Source organism: Podarcis filfolensis, assembly GCF_964270895.1.
Source record: "Podarcis filfolensis genome assembly, chromosome: 1".
NCBI lineage: Eukaryota > Metazoa > Chordata > Lepidosauria > Squamata > Lacertidae > Podarcis > Podarcis filfolensis.
The window spans coordinates 20,836,741-20,857,343 of record NC_139604.1 but is presented as its reverse complement, the minus strand read 5'-3'; the positions used below and the strand labels follow the sequence as shown (position 1 = coordinate 20,857,343).

Below are 20,603 nucleotides of genomic sequence, written 5' to 3'. Positions count from 1 at the left end.
AGAACCAGAGTTTGATCTAAATAACTGGTGAAAATCCCTTAACTCTCTTAATGCTCTTCCTTGTACTGTATCTACTCCTTAGTCCCTTTGCTCTCCCTAAATCTCTCTCTCTCTCTCTCTCTCTCGCAGGTATGTCGATGTGATAGAAGAAGCTATTGTTGCTGGAGACCCTGTTTTAATAGAAAACCTGGAGGAGTCCATTGATCCTGTGCTTGACCCTCTGCTTGGGAGGCACATGCTCAAAAAAGGAAGGTGAAGATATTTGTGTTTATGCATGCGATTTAACTTGGGATGCAATGGAAATTTGATTCAGTTTACGTTTAAAGGCAGATTTCCTAATCTGCACTTTCTGGAACAGATTGAAACCCAGCCATACTTTAAAATTCGCACTCTTCCAGATTTTGTGACTTCGTTCTCTAGCAAACTAATGTGGGAAGGAAATGCATATGAATTGTTAAAGTGTGCATGTACCTAGTGGAATGAACATGCAGAAATGCATTAAGGGGAGAAGTTGCTTTGCAAAAATATGTATATTAGACAAAACTGCAAACAGAAATGTATATACTGAAAGAAATTTTCCTTCTGCTCCTGTAAAGAATGGATCCAAACTTAGTTGCACTTAGTTCCCACTGCAATCAACCTTGTTTATTGAGCATTCATCCCGATTTGCATGTTTATACACCTTCTCATTTATCACTCATTGATTCCACACTTTTCAGTGCATTTCCTCCTCACTTTCCTGTCCACAACAATTTTCTTTCTTTCTTAAAGTGGATTTGTTGTACTTGGGTGACAGAGCATTTTAATCCACTTTAATTGCACAAATTAAATTTTGGGAAAGAATTTGCAGCCATAAATAATACTGATATTCCTAGCCCTAAAAGTTAGCTCCAATTACTGCAGCTGTGAATATCTCTACTGGGCAGCTAAACCAAGAAACAAGGTTTATCCAAGTCTGGTTGCCCACAATCCCAGACGATAATGCTTCCAACCTTTTTCACTTTGTAGCCTTAATTTCCCACCTATGTCCAAATCTTGTTTGTGGGTTTGGTTGCCTGCTGGGTCTATCTTGGCTGAATAGCATCTTCACACTAGCTGAACCCTCTTTATGCTGACTATTGATCTACTGTTAAGTCAGACTTGAAATGAAAAAAGCTATCTTTAATTTCTTGCTGCCCTGGGAGCATTTGATTTCGGTGTGGGAGTCTGTGGCCTGTTGAGACCTATTGCATTGTGGTTGCAATTCTGAATTTGAATGAATGCTAAAATCTTTATGGTTTCAACTGGAGCGAATGCTACAGGTTTTTCCTTGCCTTAATTTTTCCATTTCTTCTCCTGCATGTTTTTTTTATTTTCTCAGAAATACAGCTATAACTTGCAGTGTTTCCCAGGGTTGCCAGTGTGAAAGGCCTACCCCTCATTACTGTTTGCAAAATCAGAGCGTTTTTCTAGCATGTTTTTCCTTTTGCAGGTATATTAGAGTAGGAGATAAGGAGTGTAAATTTCACCCTAAATTCCGGCTCATCCTCCACACCAAACTTGCCAATCCCCATTATAAACCAGAAATCCAGGCTCAGACCACCTTAATCAACTTTACTGTCACACGAGATGGTTTAGAAGATCAACTGTTGGCAGATGTTGTCAACGTGGAAAGACCTGATCTGGAACACTTTAAGGTTTGTATATCACCTCATTTAGATGATCACGTGTCGTTTGAATGGACCAAGATACGAACAAGCCAAGATATGATCCTCCTTTCATTTGAGTGAGCAAACTCAGAAGTCTTCTGTTAGCTATAGTTTATGATTCATCGAAACCAAGAAACTATGGTTAGCAGTTCTGGAGTAGGCCAGTATATAAACCTATGATGTGAAGCTGGCTTAATAACCTGGCTTGTTCTGAAGATGTTAGCCATAGCTTCCTACTGTCTCGGATGATAGGTCATGTAATATATCTTGGTTTATTTGTTCCTTCCACTAAAAGAAGAGAGTGGTGGCTTTGTGCATGCCAGTGTGCCTATCTTCCTGTCCATATTCACAGTTGCATTGTTTTTTCAATGAGTGTTCAGGTAGCTAGGTGTTGCAATATAAAAAGTGCTTCTTTTCAGTCAGCTTTCATTGCATTTTTTTTTTTAAATGATTGCTCTGTTGATTTGCATCAATTGCTTGCTTGGATCACACTTGAAACATTTCGCCTACCAGAAAATGAAATTTTCTTTGTGAAATTAAAAAAGGGTTTGTCAACTTCCTTCTCCCATTCATGCAGAATTTTCTTATACAGTGGTACCTTGGTTTAAGAACAGCTTAGTTTATGAACAACTTGGATTAAGAACGCTGCAAACCTGGAAGGAGGTGTTTTGGCTTGTGAACTTTGCCTTGCAATCAGAACATGTTGAGTGTGTTCCATTTGTAAATTGAGTCCCCTGCTGCTATGAGAAAGCACTCCTTGGTTTAAGAACGCTTTGGTTTAAGAATGGACTTCCGGAACAGATTAAGTTCGTAAACCAAGGTACCACTGTACTGGCGACACCACAGAAATCGCAGAAGTAATTATTCTTAACAGCAAAACATAAATCTGGATGCCCAGCTCATATTTATTGGGGTGGATATGGTAAAGTTTAGACCTGCTATTTTACTGATTTTTGTCTTGTTTTAAGTCTGCATAATAATATTCAGAATAAAGGTTACACTTTTACACATTTCACTTTTTTGTTATCAACCCATTGCTCAATTATTAAACCCTATAAATGGGGGATATAATAAAGTCTTGGGAAATCAGCAAGTTTTGAAGTTCAGCGATGCATACTTCCTATATTAATGGTGCTTGAATTATAGGTTTGCAACCTTACCATTTTCATTTCAGTCTGAACTCACAAAGCAGCAAAATTATTTTAAAATTGAGTTGAAAATGCTTGAAGATGAATTACTGACACGCCTTTCAGCAGCCGAGAGTAATTTCCTTGGGGATACCCTTTTGGTAGAGAGACTGGAAACAACAAAACACACAGCGGCAGAAATAGAAATTAAGGTAAAATGATCAATATGAAGTAATCACAGCTTACAACAACCATAGTCACGGAACAACGCAAAAGCAACTTTAAAATATATATGTAAAGTCATTATAACATTTCTCCCCTCATCCTACTTACGCAATTCTTAATGTTTCCTATTGGGATTTAATGAAAGTTGTAATCTGCCATAATTACATTTATATAATCTATAGCACAGAATGTATATACCACTGTGTTGTAAAATTCCTGTGCAAATTATACAGTGATCACTTACAAATGAGTAAGCTTTAGTCAGAGGGAAATATTTTACTGCATTCTAAACAAAAGCTATAAAACAAAGGGAATTTAGGTGAAGTGTCGACTCTTTCCATTCTTTTTTTACACTGCATGTATAACTTTCAGTTGGAAATCAAATGTACTTTGGGTTCCTTTGTTTATCAGAAATATTACCTGTTAGCACTATTTCTCAAGAGCCTAAGTTTTTTCCCCCTCCAAGCTACAATTAAACTGAGACCATGCATTACAATAAAAAATAATGTTTGCTGTTGCTAGACAATAAACTTGGCATACTAAGTAAAAACGCAAGAGGTGGGGGGGGAATAAAAGATTACAGTGGTACCTCGGGTTACATACGCTTCAGGTTACAGACTCCGCTAACCCAGAAATAGTGCTTCAGGTTAAGAACTTTGCTTCAGGATGAGAACAGAAATTGTGCTCCGGCGGCGCAGCGGCAGCAGGAGGCCCCATTAGCTAAAGTGGTGCTTCAGGTTAAGAACAGTTTCAGGTTAAGTATGGACCTCCGGAACGAATTAAGTACTTAACCCGAGGTACCACTGTATTGGAACCAAATGCAGGTGAAGAGAATGTCTTCAGTTTCTGGCTCTCATTAAAACTGTCAACACCAACAGCGATTGTGTGCCAACAAGGGCAGGGAAGACACTACAAAACGAGGGGCTGCAGGTGAACATGAAAGCAATAAAAGTGTGATTCTAGTACTATGGCTTGAAATTAATTTCAGTCATTCTGATGCACACCAGTGAATATTTGGTGCTGTCAGAAAACGTAAGAATAGCAACATGGTTAAGAAACCACTGCATTTTTTAAAAAGTTGGCAACCACTTTGAATCACATCTCTTTCTACCAGTGTCATGCAATTGCCGTTTACAAGCAATTATCAATAATAGATTTGACATAAAAGTGGCAGTGTGTTATATCTAGAAATGGAATGTCCTATATATGGCTTTTATTAGGGTTGGGTGCTTGTGTAACAAGATATGGCTGCTCCCCTCTGCAGCCCTCTGCGTGCCCAAGGAATTTGCTTTTATGTAATTATGTGAGCAAAATAAATATTATAAGTCCAACCTTGTACTTCCCTATCACCTCTAAGGATATAGTATCAGCGGGTCTAAATTGGAACTTGGGCCTCCTTTAATAATAATAATAATAATAATAATAATAATAATAATAATAATAATAATAAAAAAAACAACCTACAGTCTGGGCAGCTTCCAACATATACAAAAAACGTAAGTAAAGGTAAAGGTACCCCTGCCCGTACGGGCCAGTCGTGACCGACTCTGGGGTTGCGCACCCATCTTCGCTTAAGAGGCCGGGGGCCAGCGCTGTCCGAAGACACTTCCGGGTCTGGCGGAAGCTGCTCTGGCGAGCCTGCACCAGCGCAGCACACGGAAACGCTGTTTACCTTCCCGCTATAAAGCGGTACCTATTTATCTACTTGCACTTAAGGGTGCTTTCAAACTGCTAGGTGGGCAGGAGCTGGGACCGAACGACGGGAGCTCACCACGCCGCGGGGATTCGAACCGCCGACCATACGATCGGCAAGTCCTAGGCACTGAGGTTTTACCCGCAGCGCCACCCGCGTCCCTCTCACACAAAAAAAACATAATAAAAACATAATAAAACATTAAACTTAAAAAAACTTCCCTATACAAGGCTGCCTTTAGATGTCTTCTAAAATTTGTATAGTTACTGATCTCCTTGGCTTGGGGCTGTTGCATAACTTCATACCCACCAGAATTTTTCTGATGAAAATAGGGACGTCCTACCATACCTTCCAACATTTATCTGATCGAAATAGGAACATCCTAAAGCAGCGGTTCTCAACCTGTGGGTCCCCAGATGTTGTTGGACTACAACTCCCATCATCCCTGAGCTCTGGCCTTGCTAGCTAGGGGTGATGGGAGTTGTAGTTCAACAACATCTGGGGACCCACAGGTTGAGAAAGGCTGTCTTAAAGAAAAGCGGGATATTCCGAGATAAAATCAGAAACTGGGATGGCTTCTCTAAATCCGGGACTGTCGCTGGAAAATTGGGATACTTGGAGGGTCTAACCTAGTCAGACTTAACTACTAGCTCCCTCCCTTCCCCTCCCCTCCCTTCCCTGTCTTCTTCCTTCCCAACAGATTCTGATACAGAGGTTCTCTAGACACATTTCTCCATGTGTGTTGCTCTCTCAAATAACTGCATTAATTCTTTGCTCATACCAAAATCCTTTACTTCCACTATGTTCTCTTCTACCTTGAAAAATGGTACTCTATTTCTCTTGTCTTCCAAATGCCACCCAGTCAGTTGTTTTTAACCTATAGGTTCAAAGGAGTGCAGTAGAAAATGATATCACTCATTGTTCTGAATTCTGGGGTGCCAGCTACACCCCTTGCCTTCATACTTGTTGTCCCCTCCTCAGTACCAGCAAGTTCTGAGTTTCATCATATTAACTATCTGATGATTTGTAGGGTTTTGGGGTGGGTGTGTTTTTTTAACTACAACCAACTGGTTGTATGTTCCAGGTAATGGAAGCCAACATCAATGAAGTCAAGATCAACGAGGCCCGTGAACATTACCGCCCAGTAGCAGCAAGAGCCTCGCTTCTCTACTTCCTCATGGATGAGCTGAAGAAAATCAATCCAATGTATCAGTTCTCACTCAAGGTTACTATTTAGGAAGAAATCAATATGTTGTTTTTTTGTGCCGCTGTTTTAATCTAGCATCACTATTGGCTTACAAGCTTGTCTGTCTCCCCTCACAGGCATTTAATGTCGTATTTCACAAAGCGGTGCAACGAGCAGAACCTTCCAACAATGTGAAAGAGAGGGTCAACAACCTGATCGACTGTGTAACCTACTCTACTTTTATTTATATCAGTCGCGGGCTATTTGAGAGAGACAAGCTTACTGTCACGGCCCAAGTAGCTTTCCAGGTAGGCTGGTTTTCTTAGTCAGCGTGCAGACAATAGAAGACGTTAGAGCCACTGTCATCCCTGCAGAGATGGAGGGACGGACCTGTGGTCCTCTAAATGTTGTTGGCCGCCAAGTCCCATCAACCCAGCTAGCATGGATGGTGGTCATGGGTTTTGTAGTCCAGCTGCTTTTGGAGGGGCCCATTTCCCCATCCCTGGTGCACATGGCTATTTTGGAATGTATTTCAATGCTTCAGGTGTCAACCTGATCCCAAGCCTTTTAAGAGTGTAGGGCAGGGGTCAGCAACCTTTTTCAGCCGTGGGCCAGTCCACCATCCCTCAGACGTGGTGGTGGGCCGGACTATTTGGGGGAGCGGATGAACAAATTCCTATGCCCCACAAATAACCCAGAGATGCATTTTAAATAAAAGGACACATTCTACACATGTAAAAACACGCTGATTTCCGGACTGTCCATGGGACGGATTGAGAAGGCCTTAGGTTGCCTACCTCTGGTGTAGGGTGTCTTGTGAAGGTTACCCAGCACTGCTAGCCATACAGGGCGACAAATCTTCTATCAATGACTTACCTCATTGAGCCAGTGGTGGTGTAGTGGTTAAGAGCAGTAGACTCGTAATCTGGTGAACCGGGTTCGCTTCCCCGCTCCTCCATCTGCAGCTGCTGGGTAACCTTGGGCTAGTCACACTTCTCTGAAGTCTCTCAGCCCCACTCACCTCACAAAGTGTTTGTTGTGGGGGAGGAAGGGAAAGGAGAATGTTAGCCGCTTTGAGACTCCTCAGGGTAGTGATAAAGCGGGATATCAAATCCAAACACTTCTTACCTTAACTAAGGTACCTGTCAGCATTTCTGCTTCTCACACACTTTGGACAGTAAAATCTTTTTGTGCTCAAGGCTGCTAATCAGGCTTATTTCTGTCATGGGCCCTGGTCTCTTGACCAAAGTTTTATTCCACAGCTTTTGGGGTGATCACCTTCACCATGCATGCAGAGTCATCCATCCCCCCCAATTGAGCTCACTAACCATAAACAAACACATTTATGAGATTTAGGTGCACATCAGCATAGCTATACCTCACTGCCATGGGGCTCGCAGAATCAGAGTTATGCAACACAGAGAACTTTTGCAAGTTAGCAAGTATAATGCCTCCTTCTTTTTAGCCGTGCTGCATCTGCTATTGTTGTGCACTGAATAAATTTGGACCTGCTTTCCATATATATTTTTCTGTAGCACGGAGGCAGCTGATCCCAGCCCTTTTATTGCGTATTATTTATCTTTGGACCAGAGAGCTAGCTAATGCTCATAGATGCCTTAGATCATGCTATAATCTTTCCCCCTTCTATTATCTAATACTGAATATAAATCAAACACATGCCATGTTAAGGTTAGGAACAGATGGCACTTCTGTTACACGAAGAAGAAATGAGGGTGAAAGAGCAGAAAAGTTGGTGGGGAACCTAAAAAAAACTTCCCTTTTTAGCTTACCAGGATCTATTGTGTCACCCTCTTGTTATTACACTTAGCTGCAACTCCGTATTGTTATAGAAGAGATGTTACAAGCTGAAGAAAAAGATGCTGCCCTTAAAATCCTTTGCTGGGTTTTAGCAGGGTTTCTTTGCATCCCAACAAAACAGTAGGAAGCATTAGAAAATGCCAGCAAGGTATCACAATCTAAGAAGTGCTCCCCACTTCCTCAGATAGATTTAACTGCAGTCCTATAATGACAAGGGTGCCTTCCTTTAAAAATAATAATAATTTAAACACGCTTATCTGTGTGCCTGGGATAATAAAGCTGTCTCGAGAGAGTCCCTTTAGAACCCTGAGATTAACGCTAGAAAGGAGCTTTTGCTGAAATTCCTTCAAGGCCACTCAAATATTCAGTGTTTACTGCTCACAAAATATTTGCTGTTTATGTCTCATTCTTTCTCTCCAGCTTTCCCTCTCCCCTCAAAACATTTTAAAGGAAACGACTGGTGTTTTTTTTAAAAGAAACAGCATTTCCCTCACCCATGCTCAGTCTACACCTTCTGTACCAACCACCACAGCCCTTCCCGCAAATGGCTTGTGTCATGATAGATTTGAAGACGGAGATGAAAGCAACAGTACTCTGAATAGTCTAATTTGTTTGAAGGAAATAAAGCTCTTGTAAGGCATTCCCAAGAGGATCCTCCTCCCTGCGACTGTTTTTCTTCCTCCTCTTCTTTTTCCTTTTTTGAAGCAGTGTGTAATCTGGTGCATTTCAAAAGCGAAGCATCTCCTATTCAGAAGTAGCTGCGGAAGTCTTGCTTGCTTTTCCCGGGAACAATAAAATCCGTCATAAATGCCCCTGTGTCCCTTCCATGTCCCCATTCCATTTGTTTCAAAGGGCAGCTGCACTCAGCAGCCAATCACCTCGTTCCGTTCGTTTTCCATTTTGATTGCTGGCATTTGTGCAGCTACTTTGACTCTCCTCAACATGTTCCAAAAGTACGTTGCAAATGTTGATGCAGAAATGATGTTGCCCTTTCATGGACCACTTTTTGAAAATGAACAAACCACCGAAGAGCATTTAGGAGGCTGGTCTTGCTTTGTAATAATGGAGAGTTGCCACCAGAAACTTTTGCCTGCTTTAAATAATTCTTCAAAATGCTGCAGTCAGAAAAAGAAAAGAAAGTTCTTGAACATGACTGGATCTGAGCTATAAATACAGAAGATAAAGCGAGAAAGCACCAATGCAAACTTATAAGAAACCTCTAAATGATTAGAGAGCATTGGAGACCTCTAGATGCATGTCATTATTATTATTATTATTATTATTATTATTATTATTATTATTATTATTTTCAAATTGGATCATCCTTGGCAATGTAAAGACAAAACACTCCATGCTCTGTAGCTCCCGAGATACTCTCAAATCACATTGCAAAAGAAGATTTAGATGGTGTAGGGCACAAAATATATTTTGTGGTAACACTGAAGAAGATTTTATTTGAAATATATTGGGCCTAATGAATAATATTCTCCACACCTAGAGCTTTGCTGAGCTATAATAATACCTTTATTGTCATTGTACAACCTGTCTTTCTGTCCTTTTTATAGTACCCCAAAGCGTCACATTGGCTTTAGCCAATAAGAAAGGCTCTTTTTCTTGACAGATGCCTTATCTACATTCCAGCGTATTTACAAGGATGCTCCATCATCCCTTCTTCTATACTCTCAATACAATGCATCAGTCTATAACAGGCATAGGCAAACTCGTCCCTCCAGATGTTTTGAGACTACAATTCCCATCACCCCTGACCACTGGTCCTGTTAGCTAGGGATGATGGGAATTGTAGTCCCAAAACATCTGGAGGGCCGAGTTTGCCTATGCCTGGTCTATAATGTGGCCACACTAGGAAGACTGGGTTCTGCTCCTCTCACTGTATCGCAAGGATGATATTGCCGAATGGGAAAATGCAAGCAAAATTATCACGGGTCTGGAACAACTCCGCTGTGAGGAAGGCTCGGAAAAAGTGGGACTTTCCAATTTAGGAGAAAAAAAAAGACAACCAAAGCATGCTGATTTGTAAAATTATGCATTATGTAGAGAAAGTAGGCAAAAGGATGTTTTTCTCCTGCTTTTTCTCGTGGTACTAGAACTCAGGATTATCCAATGAATCTGAATGTTGGGAGATTGCGGATGGATGCAATGAGGCGTTTCTTCACCCAATGCATAGTTAGACTATGGTGTTCACTCCCACAAGATGTAGGGATGTGGTAATAATTTGCTCTATAAGACTCACTTTTTCCCTCCTAAAAAGTAAGGGAAATGTGTGCGCGTCTTATGGAGCGAATGCAGGCTGCGCAGCTATCCCAGAAGCCAGAACAGCAGGAGGGATTGCTGCTTTCACTGCGCAGCGATCCCTCTTGCTGTTCTGGCTTCTGAGATTCAGAATATTTTTTTCTTGTTTTCCTCCTCCAAAAACTAGGTGCTTCTTGTGGTCTGGTGTGTCTTATAGAGCGAAAAATACGGTATGTCCTGCTTTTTATGGGCTTCCCATTGACATCTGGCCAGCCTCTGTGAAAACAGTAGGCTGGACTAGATTAACCTTGGCCTGATCCTGCAGAGTTCTTCTTAAATTCTTAACCCACAAGCTTATGAATCAACACTATCCCCTCACCTATCTTCTCGTAAGATATCCCGCTTTATCACTACCCTGAGGAGTCTCAAAGCGGCTAACATTCTCTTCATCGCCTGATCTTTAAAATAAGCCTTTGCCCGAACGATAATACAATCCTGCTTTACCTCTGTTTTCTATTCCGTCCTCTCAGGATCGTGCTAGGAATCAGTCACGTCTTCTTGCAAGACTGGTATTTTTAAAAATAAATGACCAAGGGTGGGGAAAAACCAGGGTGTTATGTACTGAGTTGAATAGGATCCAAAAGGCAGCAGTCTGATTGGTCCTAGAACAATAGGATTCAGAATGCAGCAGTCTGATTGGTCCACAGGAGCCACCCAATCCAGCTCCAGGTGGAAGGGAATCCGCAACCTGATTGGCCTACAGGAGAATCCCGGAATTAGCCAATCATGTGGGGCCCATTGTGTAAATAATGCATATAAAGCAGACATTCTGGGGGAACTTCCATTCCTCCTCACCACTATGAGCTGAATAAAGAGCATGAAATCCACCCTTGACTCCAAGTATATTTCGCAGACTGAGGCCATGGGGTGAGGTGGGGTAGTACCTTTAACCCTTTGTTCCCACTGTGGCAGAATCGGAATCCCCCTGCAGCAAGTGCCTATTATTTGTAGTGGAAGGAAAGTTCCCATAGGCTTGGGCAGATTCCCATTGGGACCACAGCAGGGACAAAGGATTAATACTCTTTCCTCTCCTCCATGCTAGCCTTACCATTGTACATCAGCTATTCATTAAAAAAAAAAAAATCAGCCACACAAGGGCTAAAGATGTGAATAATGTTGTATCTGAGGCCAATTTTATATGGTACTTTTCCCAGCATGGAAACAATTAAGCAACATAGATAAAATATAGTACGTAGCACAATTCTGAGATGTTTGGAGATACTTGAGAAGCTTCACGTCCATTTTAAACTGGCCTTTCCTCCCCCGACGTTTTCTCTGACTTTTTTTTTAAAAAAAAACTTTTCTCATTATTTGTTTTTAGCTCTTGCTTACGAATAAGGAGATTGATGCCCGTGACCTAGATTTCCTTCTGAGATTTAATATTGACCACAGTTATAACAGCCCTTTGGATTTCCTCTCCAATTCCACCTGGAGCGCAATTAAGGTGCAGTATGCATGCAACTCGAAATATTTTGCATATTTCGAAGGGTGGGAGAGCTTTGCCATCCGAAGCGTTTTTACAAAAACACTCAATGCTTTTGGCTCTCATTTAGACAATGAGCTTCATGGATGAATTTCGTGGCTTGGATAAAGACATAGAAGGATCTCCAAAACGATGGAAAAAAGTGGTGGAGTCAGAATGTCCCGAGAAAGAGAAGTTTCCACAAGAATGGAAGACCAAAAGTTCCCTCCAGAAACTGATTATAATGAGAGCCTTGAGGCCAGATCGGATGACTTACGCTGTCAGGTTAGATTATGTATACTAACTGTTAGAATGCATTAGGAGCAGATCTTTGGGCTGGGCTTGATTTTGAGCAAAAGCAAGACATGATGAAATGCTGTGCTGTTGAGAGAATGTCTTTCTTTATAGCTTGGAAATGCTATTTTCCCCCGAGGCATGATTAGCTGCAACTCCTCATTGCAGGAACTTTGTTGAGGAGAAACTTGGGAGCAAATATGCGGAGGGACGTAAGACTGACTTTGCAAAATTGTTTCAAGAGAGCGGGCCTGCTTTGCCAATAATTTTCATTTTATCTCCCGGAGTTGACCCGCTGAAAGATGTGGAATCTTTAGGTAAGGCTGTTTATTTTCATTTGTTAAACGAACGTCTTTATTACTGCGTGAGAACTTGGGGCTACTGGCTCAGTTACAGCAGCACCACAGAAAAGCAAACTTCCGTAACAGTGTAGGAACATAGGAAGTTGTCTTGCACTGAGTCTGACCACTGAGTCTATCTAGCTCAGCATTGTCCTCGTTGACTAGCACTCCAGGGCTTCAAGCAGGAACTGTTTCCTAGCCTTACCTAGAGACAGCGGGTACCAAACTGAGACATTCTGCATTTACCCCAACACTAGCTATGCGTCACTACTGCTGCCTCCACCACTCCTGCAATGGCTTTATGGAGTGGGGGATATATTTCCTAGGACAGAGCTATGGCCAGTCCCAGCTCTCTGGGATCTCGAATCCCCACTTGTCCATGAAGCTCACTGGGTGACCTTGGCCCAGGCACCATCTCTTAGCCCAACCTACCTTAGCCACACCTAGCCAGTGTGGTGTAGTGGTTAAGAGCGGTAGACTCGTAATCTGGTGAACCAGGTTCGCTTCCCCGCTCCTCCATCTGCAGCTGCTGGGTGACCTTGGGCCAGTCACACTTCTTTGAAGTCTCTCAGCCCCACTCACCTCACAGAGTGTTTGTTGTGGGGGAGGAAGGGAAAGGAGAATGTTCGCCACTTTGAGACTCCTTCGGGTAGTGATAAAGCGGGATATTAAATCTGAAATTGTGAGGAGAACCATGTTGCTCCACCAGGCATGTCGCCTTGCCTCTGCCATTGATGGAGCTGGTGCCACACAATTTATGTGAACAGGTTCTGCAGTGTGCGCACATGCTGTGCTCACATTGCCACAGAATATTGAGAAGGCCCGGCCCCCTCCTTGAAAATTTGGGGGACCCTTGACCCCCAGATGGCACCCAGCCCACACCTTGAAAATCCCCCCCCATGGCACCCTGTGCACCAACCTAAGCTTCTTGGAATCTAAAGGTGGCATATCAATGTAATTGATAAATAAAATAAATAATAATATTTGGGGGAAATTGCTTTGCAATAACCTGTGTGTTGTTAGGCGAAATTGCATGCAGACATGTATGCAAGGATAAATGTGCGCTAAACGGCACTTGAGGACTAAAAAAAAAAAGGTTGCCAGCCTGGGTTGGGAATGTAAAGGACTGAATATTGGAGAAATGAGAGAAACCGAAATGGTCAGATTCTCCCATCTCGTTGGAAAGCTGATTTGGGTGTGAAGTGTCAGATTCAGACTGGAGGGGGATATGGAGGGGAGCATCTTTCAAGGAGCTATCAGCATCAATAAGGGCAGGCGAAGGCAAACTCGGCCCTCCAGATGTTTTGGGACTACAACTCCCATCATCCCTAGCTAACAGGACCAGTGGTCAGGGATGATGGGAGTTGTAGTCCCAAAACACCTGGAGGGCTGAGTTTGCCTATGCCTGAATAAGGGTGACAGCACTGCTCCTATGTAATGAAATTTTGAGACCTGATCTCTTTTTAAGCATAGTTCTGGGGGGGAAACCCTTCTTATCCATCCATATGGGTGTCAAGGTATTGCAGCAGAAATTGATGATAATCCTCCTGGCAGCCAGCATGAAGATATCCTGCGGCTGGAAGGCATCCTAAAAGCTGTCTTTGCAAAGCGGGCAGTCTTGCCTTCGTCACCTGGCACTGGCTGCATTTGAAGCTGCATGGTTTCCATTTATATCTTTTAGAAACGCTGGTGCTGATGGTGATAGGCCACCATCTGCTCATGACTCGTTCTGGAAGGATGCAGTAGCATAGCAGAGATTTGTACCTGCATAAACCTGATGTCTTGTCAGTGCCGGTTTGCACTTTCAAAGGTGCACAAGTTATGTCTTTATGCCAATCATCTACAGAATGCAAATGCTGTATTTGTTGTGGGCAGTGTTTATGGTTTATATTTTAACATTTATTTGGGTTTTGAGGTTTTTTTTAAAAAAGCACATTAAAATATTTTATGTTTGCACTAAATTTGCTTTCCTTTACCTATAATGCAGTTTTGTACAGACAGGATACCTTCCTTGATTTTTGCATAATTTAGGCACTTACCTTAGTGTACCAGCGACCATAATGGGGCTTATTTCTAAGGAGGCATGTATAGGATTGCAATGTTAGATAGACGTCGATATTTAAATTTGCCATGCAGAACGTATAAGTGTGGCCTTGTGCATTAACACCATTTATTTCCATGGTTTTCACTGTGCACACAGTGATCTTGTATCCATAGGAGCATGCCCTCACTTCAGTGTGTTGGAGAAGGCAACACATATGTACTTTTTAAAATCCTTATGAAGTCTAAGGAGTTGTCTTATGCTACTAAGGCAGGCCATTGGTCTGTTGAAGTATTATCTACTTCAGAGATTTCTGGGCTCCAGCCACCATGACCAATGATCAAGCATAATGGGGAGTTGTATTCCAATGGTCTCTGAAGGGGATCATGAGGTTTACTCAGGCCACAACCCTCTACAGTCTGAGAGGAACCAGGGACTGAACCTCGGAACTTTTTGCATGTAAATCACTGAACTATGGACCCTGCTCTTTCTCAAAGTGATATCTGAAGGCGTTTCTCCGTCCCCATCGTTCAGTCCGGACACTGAGGTCCAACTCTGAGGGCCTTCTAGTGGTTCCCTCCCTGCGAGAAGTGAGGTTACAGGGAACCAGGCAGAGGGCCTTCTCGGTAGTGGCACCCACCTGTGAACTGGCCGCCAATCAGATGTCAAACTGATAAACAACTATTTGACTTTTAGAAGACATCTGAAGGCAGCCATCAGTTCAGGGAAGTTTTTAATGCTTGATGTTTTATTGTGTTTTTTAATATTTTGTTGTGAGCCACCCAGTCAGATGGGCAGCATAATAATAATAATAATAATAATAATAATAATAATAATAATAATAATACATCTTGTATAATCGTGTCATCATGTTACTGTGTCCAGCAACAAGCAAAAGGCTGAGCCTTCTGACGTTCAGAAATTAGAAAATTGTGGCGTTAACATAGAAGAAGCGAGAGAGGATGCAATCTGCCACCAATTGAACTCGATCGGAAACACTCCTGTGGGCTGCGGGAAGCATGGATTGCAACAGACCTGTGTGTGCACGCGCACACAGAGAGCGTCTTAGAATAAGGGGTGGGGGTTTAGTTACATTCTCCTCTGTGCAACATAATATTTTTTTCCAAAAAGCACATGCTCTCTCGCATTTCCCGGGGCTGCATTGTTCTGTTTAGGGAGCAAGCTTGGCTTTACCATTGATTCGGGGAAGCTTCAGAACGTGTCTCTGGGTCAAGGGCAGGAGGTCATAGCTGAGATGGCTCTGGAAAAGGCATCGAAAGAAGGCCACTGGGTTATCCTCCAAGTAAGTCTAATCCCTTCATTGCACCGATTTTGCAATATAGTGCTGTCCGTTGGTTTAAAAATAATGTATGCACAGCTCAGATTGTAGCAGCTTCCTCTTAAGGCTGTTCTCCAAACAAGGGCGCATGGGTGGGGAGGGAACTTATCACTTAACCTTTAGGTGTGTATATTTGCATAGCCTATAGTAGCATTAATTTCAGTATTAAAATACGAGCAACTGCAGCAACTGCTTTGTGTGGCAGGGAGAGTTATCAAGATACTTTCTCTAACATTCCCTATCTGATTTACTAATTTATTATCTTTATATATATATATATATACTCCCTTAGTTAATATATGTGTAGAAGAATGTATTGTTACTCTTTATAATCAGATGAATAGAGACAAACAGAGAAGATTGCGGTCATTATTGTGCTAAATAGACGGATTTGAGGTCTTGTGGTGGGGTGGGTTTCTTTCATTATTTTTTTAGCACCCTCAAAATATTGTGCTTCGGCAAACTGCTTTGTTTGGCTCGTTATCAATAAAATGTTTCATATTTCAAATCAATAGCTCACTGGGAAGCCTCTTTTCTTCTTCCCTGTAGAATATTCATCTTGTTGCAAAGTGGCTTGACACATTAGAGGAATTACTGGAGAAGCACAGTGAAGGAAGTCACTCAGCCTATCGTGTTTATATGAGTGTTGAACCTGCTCCCACCCCCAAAGAGCATGTAATTCCACAGGGAATCTTGGAAAACTCTATTAAAATAACCAATGAGCCACCAACCGGGATGCTGGCTAATCTTCACGCTGCATTGGATAATTTTGACCAGGCAAGTAAAAATATCACTTGAATGGATCAGCCACACAAAAATTAGATTATTAAACATATTATTTTGAAACCACATGATTGTTGAAGAGAGCTGCTGCAGATTATAAAATGGAGTATACCCTCACTCTCCTCAGTAGTGTTGGAAAACCTAGATTGACAAATTTATTTACAAAAATAGTTCTCTGGCATAAATGCATGCATATACCTACTGGGTGCAGCTAAGTACTGCCATTGGTCTACGCTGCTTTTGAAAAATTATTCTTTGCAGGGTGGGCTATACTATTTGTGCAATGTTTTGTAAATTACTGGTACTGTTGCTGAGACTGTAGCAGCAGCTTGACATAGTTTATTTGAATTCACAGTAGAGACCTTGACAGAAAATATCCGACCATGAAAACTATATGAAGAAATAAAGCTTGGGCTGCTTAGATAGATAGATAGATAGATAGATAGATAGATAGATAGATAGATAGATATGGTTCTTTTTCCCTCCTGGGAACTTCCCTGGCTTTTTTCTGGCCCACGCAGGACCAGTCTAGATAGTTAGCCTTGGTGAAGACTTGACGTTTTCATCCCCAAAAAAGTTTTTGAGTTTCTGCTGAAATGAGGCTGCATTTTAATGTTGTATTTTAATCCTGTTTTTTAAGTTGTATTTCAATCAATTGTTTTATATCTGGTGTTAGCCACCCTGAGCCCGGTCTTGGCTGGGGAGGGTGGGGTATAAATAAAATTTATTATTATTGTTATTATTATTTTCTTTTGGCGTTAAAATATCAACGTATAGACAAGCCAAACAACGCAACACACACTTGATTCACCACCACCAGCTAACTGGCATTTCCTTCGAGATGTTAGACCAGGATAGTTGACGTATAGATTTTGTTATAACTGTACCAATTGCTGAATTTATTTTTCTGAAATGGCTATTCTTCTTTTTAAGGGTTTTCAGGGTTGAAGAGATTTCCTTAGATATATTTTGTGCTCCCATGTTAACACTGAAGTAGGCTTTTTGGGAAAGAGTGAAATAGTTGCTGAGTGTGTGTGAGAGAGAAAATGCCATGATCTATAAAATAAAAGAGCAAATATTTTGTCCCTGTCTTCCGTCAGTTAAGTCATTCAGGTCCGTTCTTTCAGCTGTCAGAAATGTGTTGTCTATGCCCTGACACAGGGTCTCTTTCAGAAGAGGCGGGGAAGAAGAAATATTCATCTGCTTTCTTTTGTACAGAACATTCTTGACCAGTGTACCCGTGAGCAGGAATTTAAGGCGATTCTCTTTCCACTCTGCTACTTCCATGCTTGTGTGGCTGAGCGGCGGAAATTCGGACCTCAGGGCTGGAACAGGAAATACCCTTTCAACAACGGGGACCTTACAATTTCGGTCCACGTTCTGTACAATTACCTAGAAGGGAACTCGCAGGTAGGGTGGCATTTAATCAAACCCACTTAAGAATCATCCCTTTGGTTAACTCTTGTGCCCCCTGCACATATGCAGTGCTCAGGTGGTTATTGTCTATGTTGCAATGTGGTTTTTAAGGACAATTAGCACATCGTATGCCTTCCGTGAGCTTGGCAGACAGAATGCTGGCAGTTTCGTGACATATTGCTCTGAATCTGGTGACTGAGGCGGATTTGGTCTTCGCTGAGGAAGGCAGTTGTGGCACTAACTCAAGTCTGCTTTCTGCCTTCGCAGTTTGGTTTGTGTGCCTTCTTGCTTCCTCGCTTTAACATCTTGAGTATGTTTAAAGAAAAGAAAAAAATCCCCACCTTATTGGTCCTCAGGTACCCTGGGAAGATCTACGTTACTTGTTTGGAGAGATTATGTATGGCGGTCATATTACAGACGATTGGGATAGGCGGCTGTGCTGTACTTACCTGGAAGAATATATGCAACCCTATCAGGTAATAAGAGCTTTAGCGATTGCACAATGCGTTTCCTGAGTTAGAGCTCCCCCTACTGGAAGCAGATGCTTTTTTTCCCCCTCCCCAAAGTATGTATACTCTTTGCTAATCACTGCATTGATCAAAGAATATCTTCCTCCTCATCCTTATTTATGACGGTAGACAAACAAGGGTGATAATGTGCAAATTTAGGTTCCTCGCAGTATCTGACACTCAAAACAAATCTGCTTTGTAATTTTACACCAGCGCTAAAAGCAAAATTACTTTACAATGTTTGTTTACCATTCATTTATTTTACTGTGTGGTGAAAGAATAGCTTTTCCTACTGTAGCATAGCATTCACCTATATATTGTAGCACTCATGCTAACATCTGGAATAACCCTGTATTTTAGACTGGTCATTTTATGAGCTGTCCATTAATTAAACATTGGTCGCCCCCCCCCCCCAATAATATCTCAGGACATGAAACAGGAATGCCTAGCTCTTCCCTGTTCACATAATTCCAAACTGCAGTGATCAGCTGATTGCTCCGTTGTGATCACAGAGACATAATTACATTATTATATGGAAGCAAGCATATAAAGGGATATTGTCATTATTAATTATCATCTCAACTGATCAGTTCTTAGGTTTCAGCTTTGCTGGAGACTAGTAATCAAAGCATCACCGTTCTGAACCTCAAAAATGGAATCACTTCGTGCTTTTGCACCAAGGTCTAGGAGTCAGGTTTCTCTTCAAATTAGTGCACTCTATCTTTTTTTACCTACCTTATGATGGGGTGATTCATTTCTGTACTGTAGTTTCTTTTGCTTTCAAGCACTGAGGATTAACAGACTTCGATTTAAATTCTGGAGAAACATTGCCACCCCCTCCACAACCTCAGATAAGGTGACAGGTAATTTTATTGTGCAAGATGCCTTACATTTTTTTATGGTAGAAAAAGTCCCGATCTCTCGATCAAATCTTGCAAAGACGGGGGCAGTTAATTTCATTCGATAATATTGCATCAAAATCTTCTGTTTCGTTATTTTAATCTAGAACAATTTATGCTCTAATTGCATTTCTTGGCCTTGTGGCCCTAAGGTTCCGATCCAATGTACTGTCTACATGGCATTGCTGGGAAGAAGAAAATGTATAATTTGGATCATTTACTTATTGTAAAATGATGTGAAAAAAATTCATTCTTAGCCCCTTGTTTTTGTTTCTGGCCGCAAGAAAAGAAAGAATACCTGTGATGAAAGCAAAACATGTCCTAGCCACAGTATATGTGCAGTCTCACATCACTTCGTATAGTCATGGTTTCTCCCAAAGAATCCTGGGAACTGTAGTTTGTGGAGGTCACTGGGAGTTATTAAGATGTCTCTATTCCCACCCCACCCCCACAGTTCACAGAGTTCCCTGGAAAGAGGCGATGATTGTTAAATCACTCTGAGAATTATGCCCTACAAATGTCAGAGAGAGAGAGAGAGAGAGAGAGAGAGAGAGAGAGAGCACCCAATAGTGCCTATTCTGCTTATGCAATAGTAGTAAACAGCCTCGGTCCAGTATACCTGAAGGAGTGTCTCCACCTCCATCGTTCTGCCCCGGACACTGATGTCCAGTGCCGAGGGCCTTCTGGCAGTTCCCTCGCTGTGAGAAGCCAAGTTACAGGGAACCAGGCAGAGGGCCTTCTCAGTAGTGGCGCCCACCCTGTGGAACGCCCTCCCACCAGATGTCAAAGAGAAAAATAACTACCAAACTTTTCGAAGACATCTGAAGGCAGCCCTGTTTAGGGAAGCTTTTAATGTTTAATAGATTATTGTATTTTAGTGTTTTGTTGGAAGCCACCCAGAGTGGCTGGGGGGGACCCAGCCACATGGCGGGGTATAAATAATAAATTATTATTATTATTATTATTATTATTATTATTATTATTATTAGTTCCTCTTCCTCTCCTCCCACTTGCAACCCCCCAGGTACCCCTCAAATGTGCTGCCCTGGGGGAGAGGAAATCCCCCTGACTGCGTGGAAGACCACTCATGCAATGTTGGCTTCCCCTCAAAATTATTCATAAAGTGGTTACTTTTTCTAAAAACACCAAATGGTGGATTTTTGAAAAATATTGCAACCCCTTTTTCTTTTTTCTGTGACTCTGATTCAGATAAGCACACACTCCTCTTGGCTGGGGCTGGAGGTGGGGGGAGATGGACGTGTGCCTTCATCTTGGATGCTGTGCCTAATTAGAGTGCCCAGTTACACATTGCCAAAAATGAAGGACTGCATCACCGAAAGGGACAAAATTTGCATGAAATTTGCACGTGCTAATTTCTATTTCTATTTCAAATAGACAACACTTTCAAATAGAGGGCAAGCAGGAGACCTGGACACCCTACGTCTGTTTGGGTTCTCAAGGCAAGCTTAGCA

General features: G+C 41.9%; 1 protein-coding gene across 1 annotated transcript in view; it reads left to right on the top strand.

Annotated features, from left to right (window-relative positions):
- LOC310743372 (dynein axonemal heavy chain 11-like) overlaps positions 1 to 20,603 on the top strand; it is a 219,287-nt gene that overhangs the window by 171,906 nt on the left and 26,778 nt on the right. The window contains exons 56-67 of the mRNA XM_083573553.1: positions 130 to 252; positions 1,472 to 1,676; positions 2,863 to 3,027; positions 5,818 to 5,958; positions 6,057 to 6,227; positions 11,369 to 11,491; positions 11,601 to 11,794; positions 11,972 to 12,120; positions 15,361 to 15,488; positions 16,074 to 16,301; positions 17,526 to 17,717; positions 18,080 to 18,199. Coding sequence (XP_083429679.1) covers positions 130 to 252; positions 1,472 to 1,676; positions 2,863 to 3,027; positions 5,818 to 5,958; positions 6,057 to 6,227; positions 11,369 to 11,491; positions 11,601 to 11,794; positions 11,972 to 12,120; positions 15,361 to 15,488; positions 16,074 to 16,301; positions 17,526 to 17,717; positions 18,080 to 18,199 — 1,939 coding nt within the window. The remainder of the gene's footprint in view (positions 1 to 129; positions 253 to 1,471; positions 1,677 to 2,862; positions 3,028 to 5,817; positions 5,959 to 6,056; positions 6,228 to 11,368; positions 11,492 to 11,600; positions 11,795 to 11,971; positions 12,121 to 15,360; positions 15,489 to 16,073; positions 16,302 to 17,525; positions 17,718 to 18,079; positions 18,200 to 20,603) is intronic.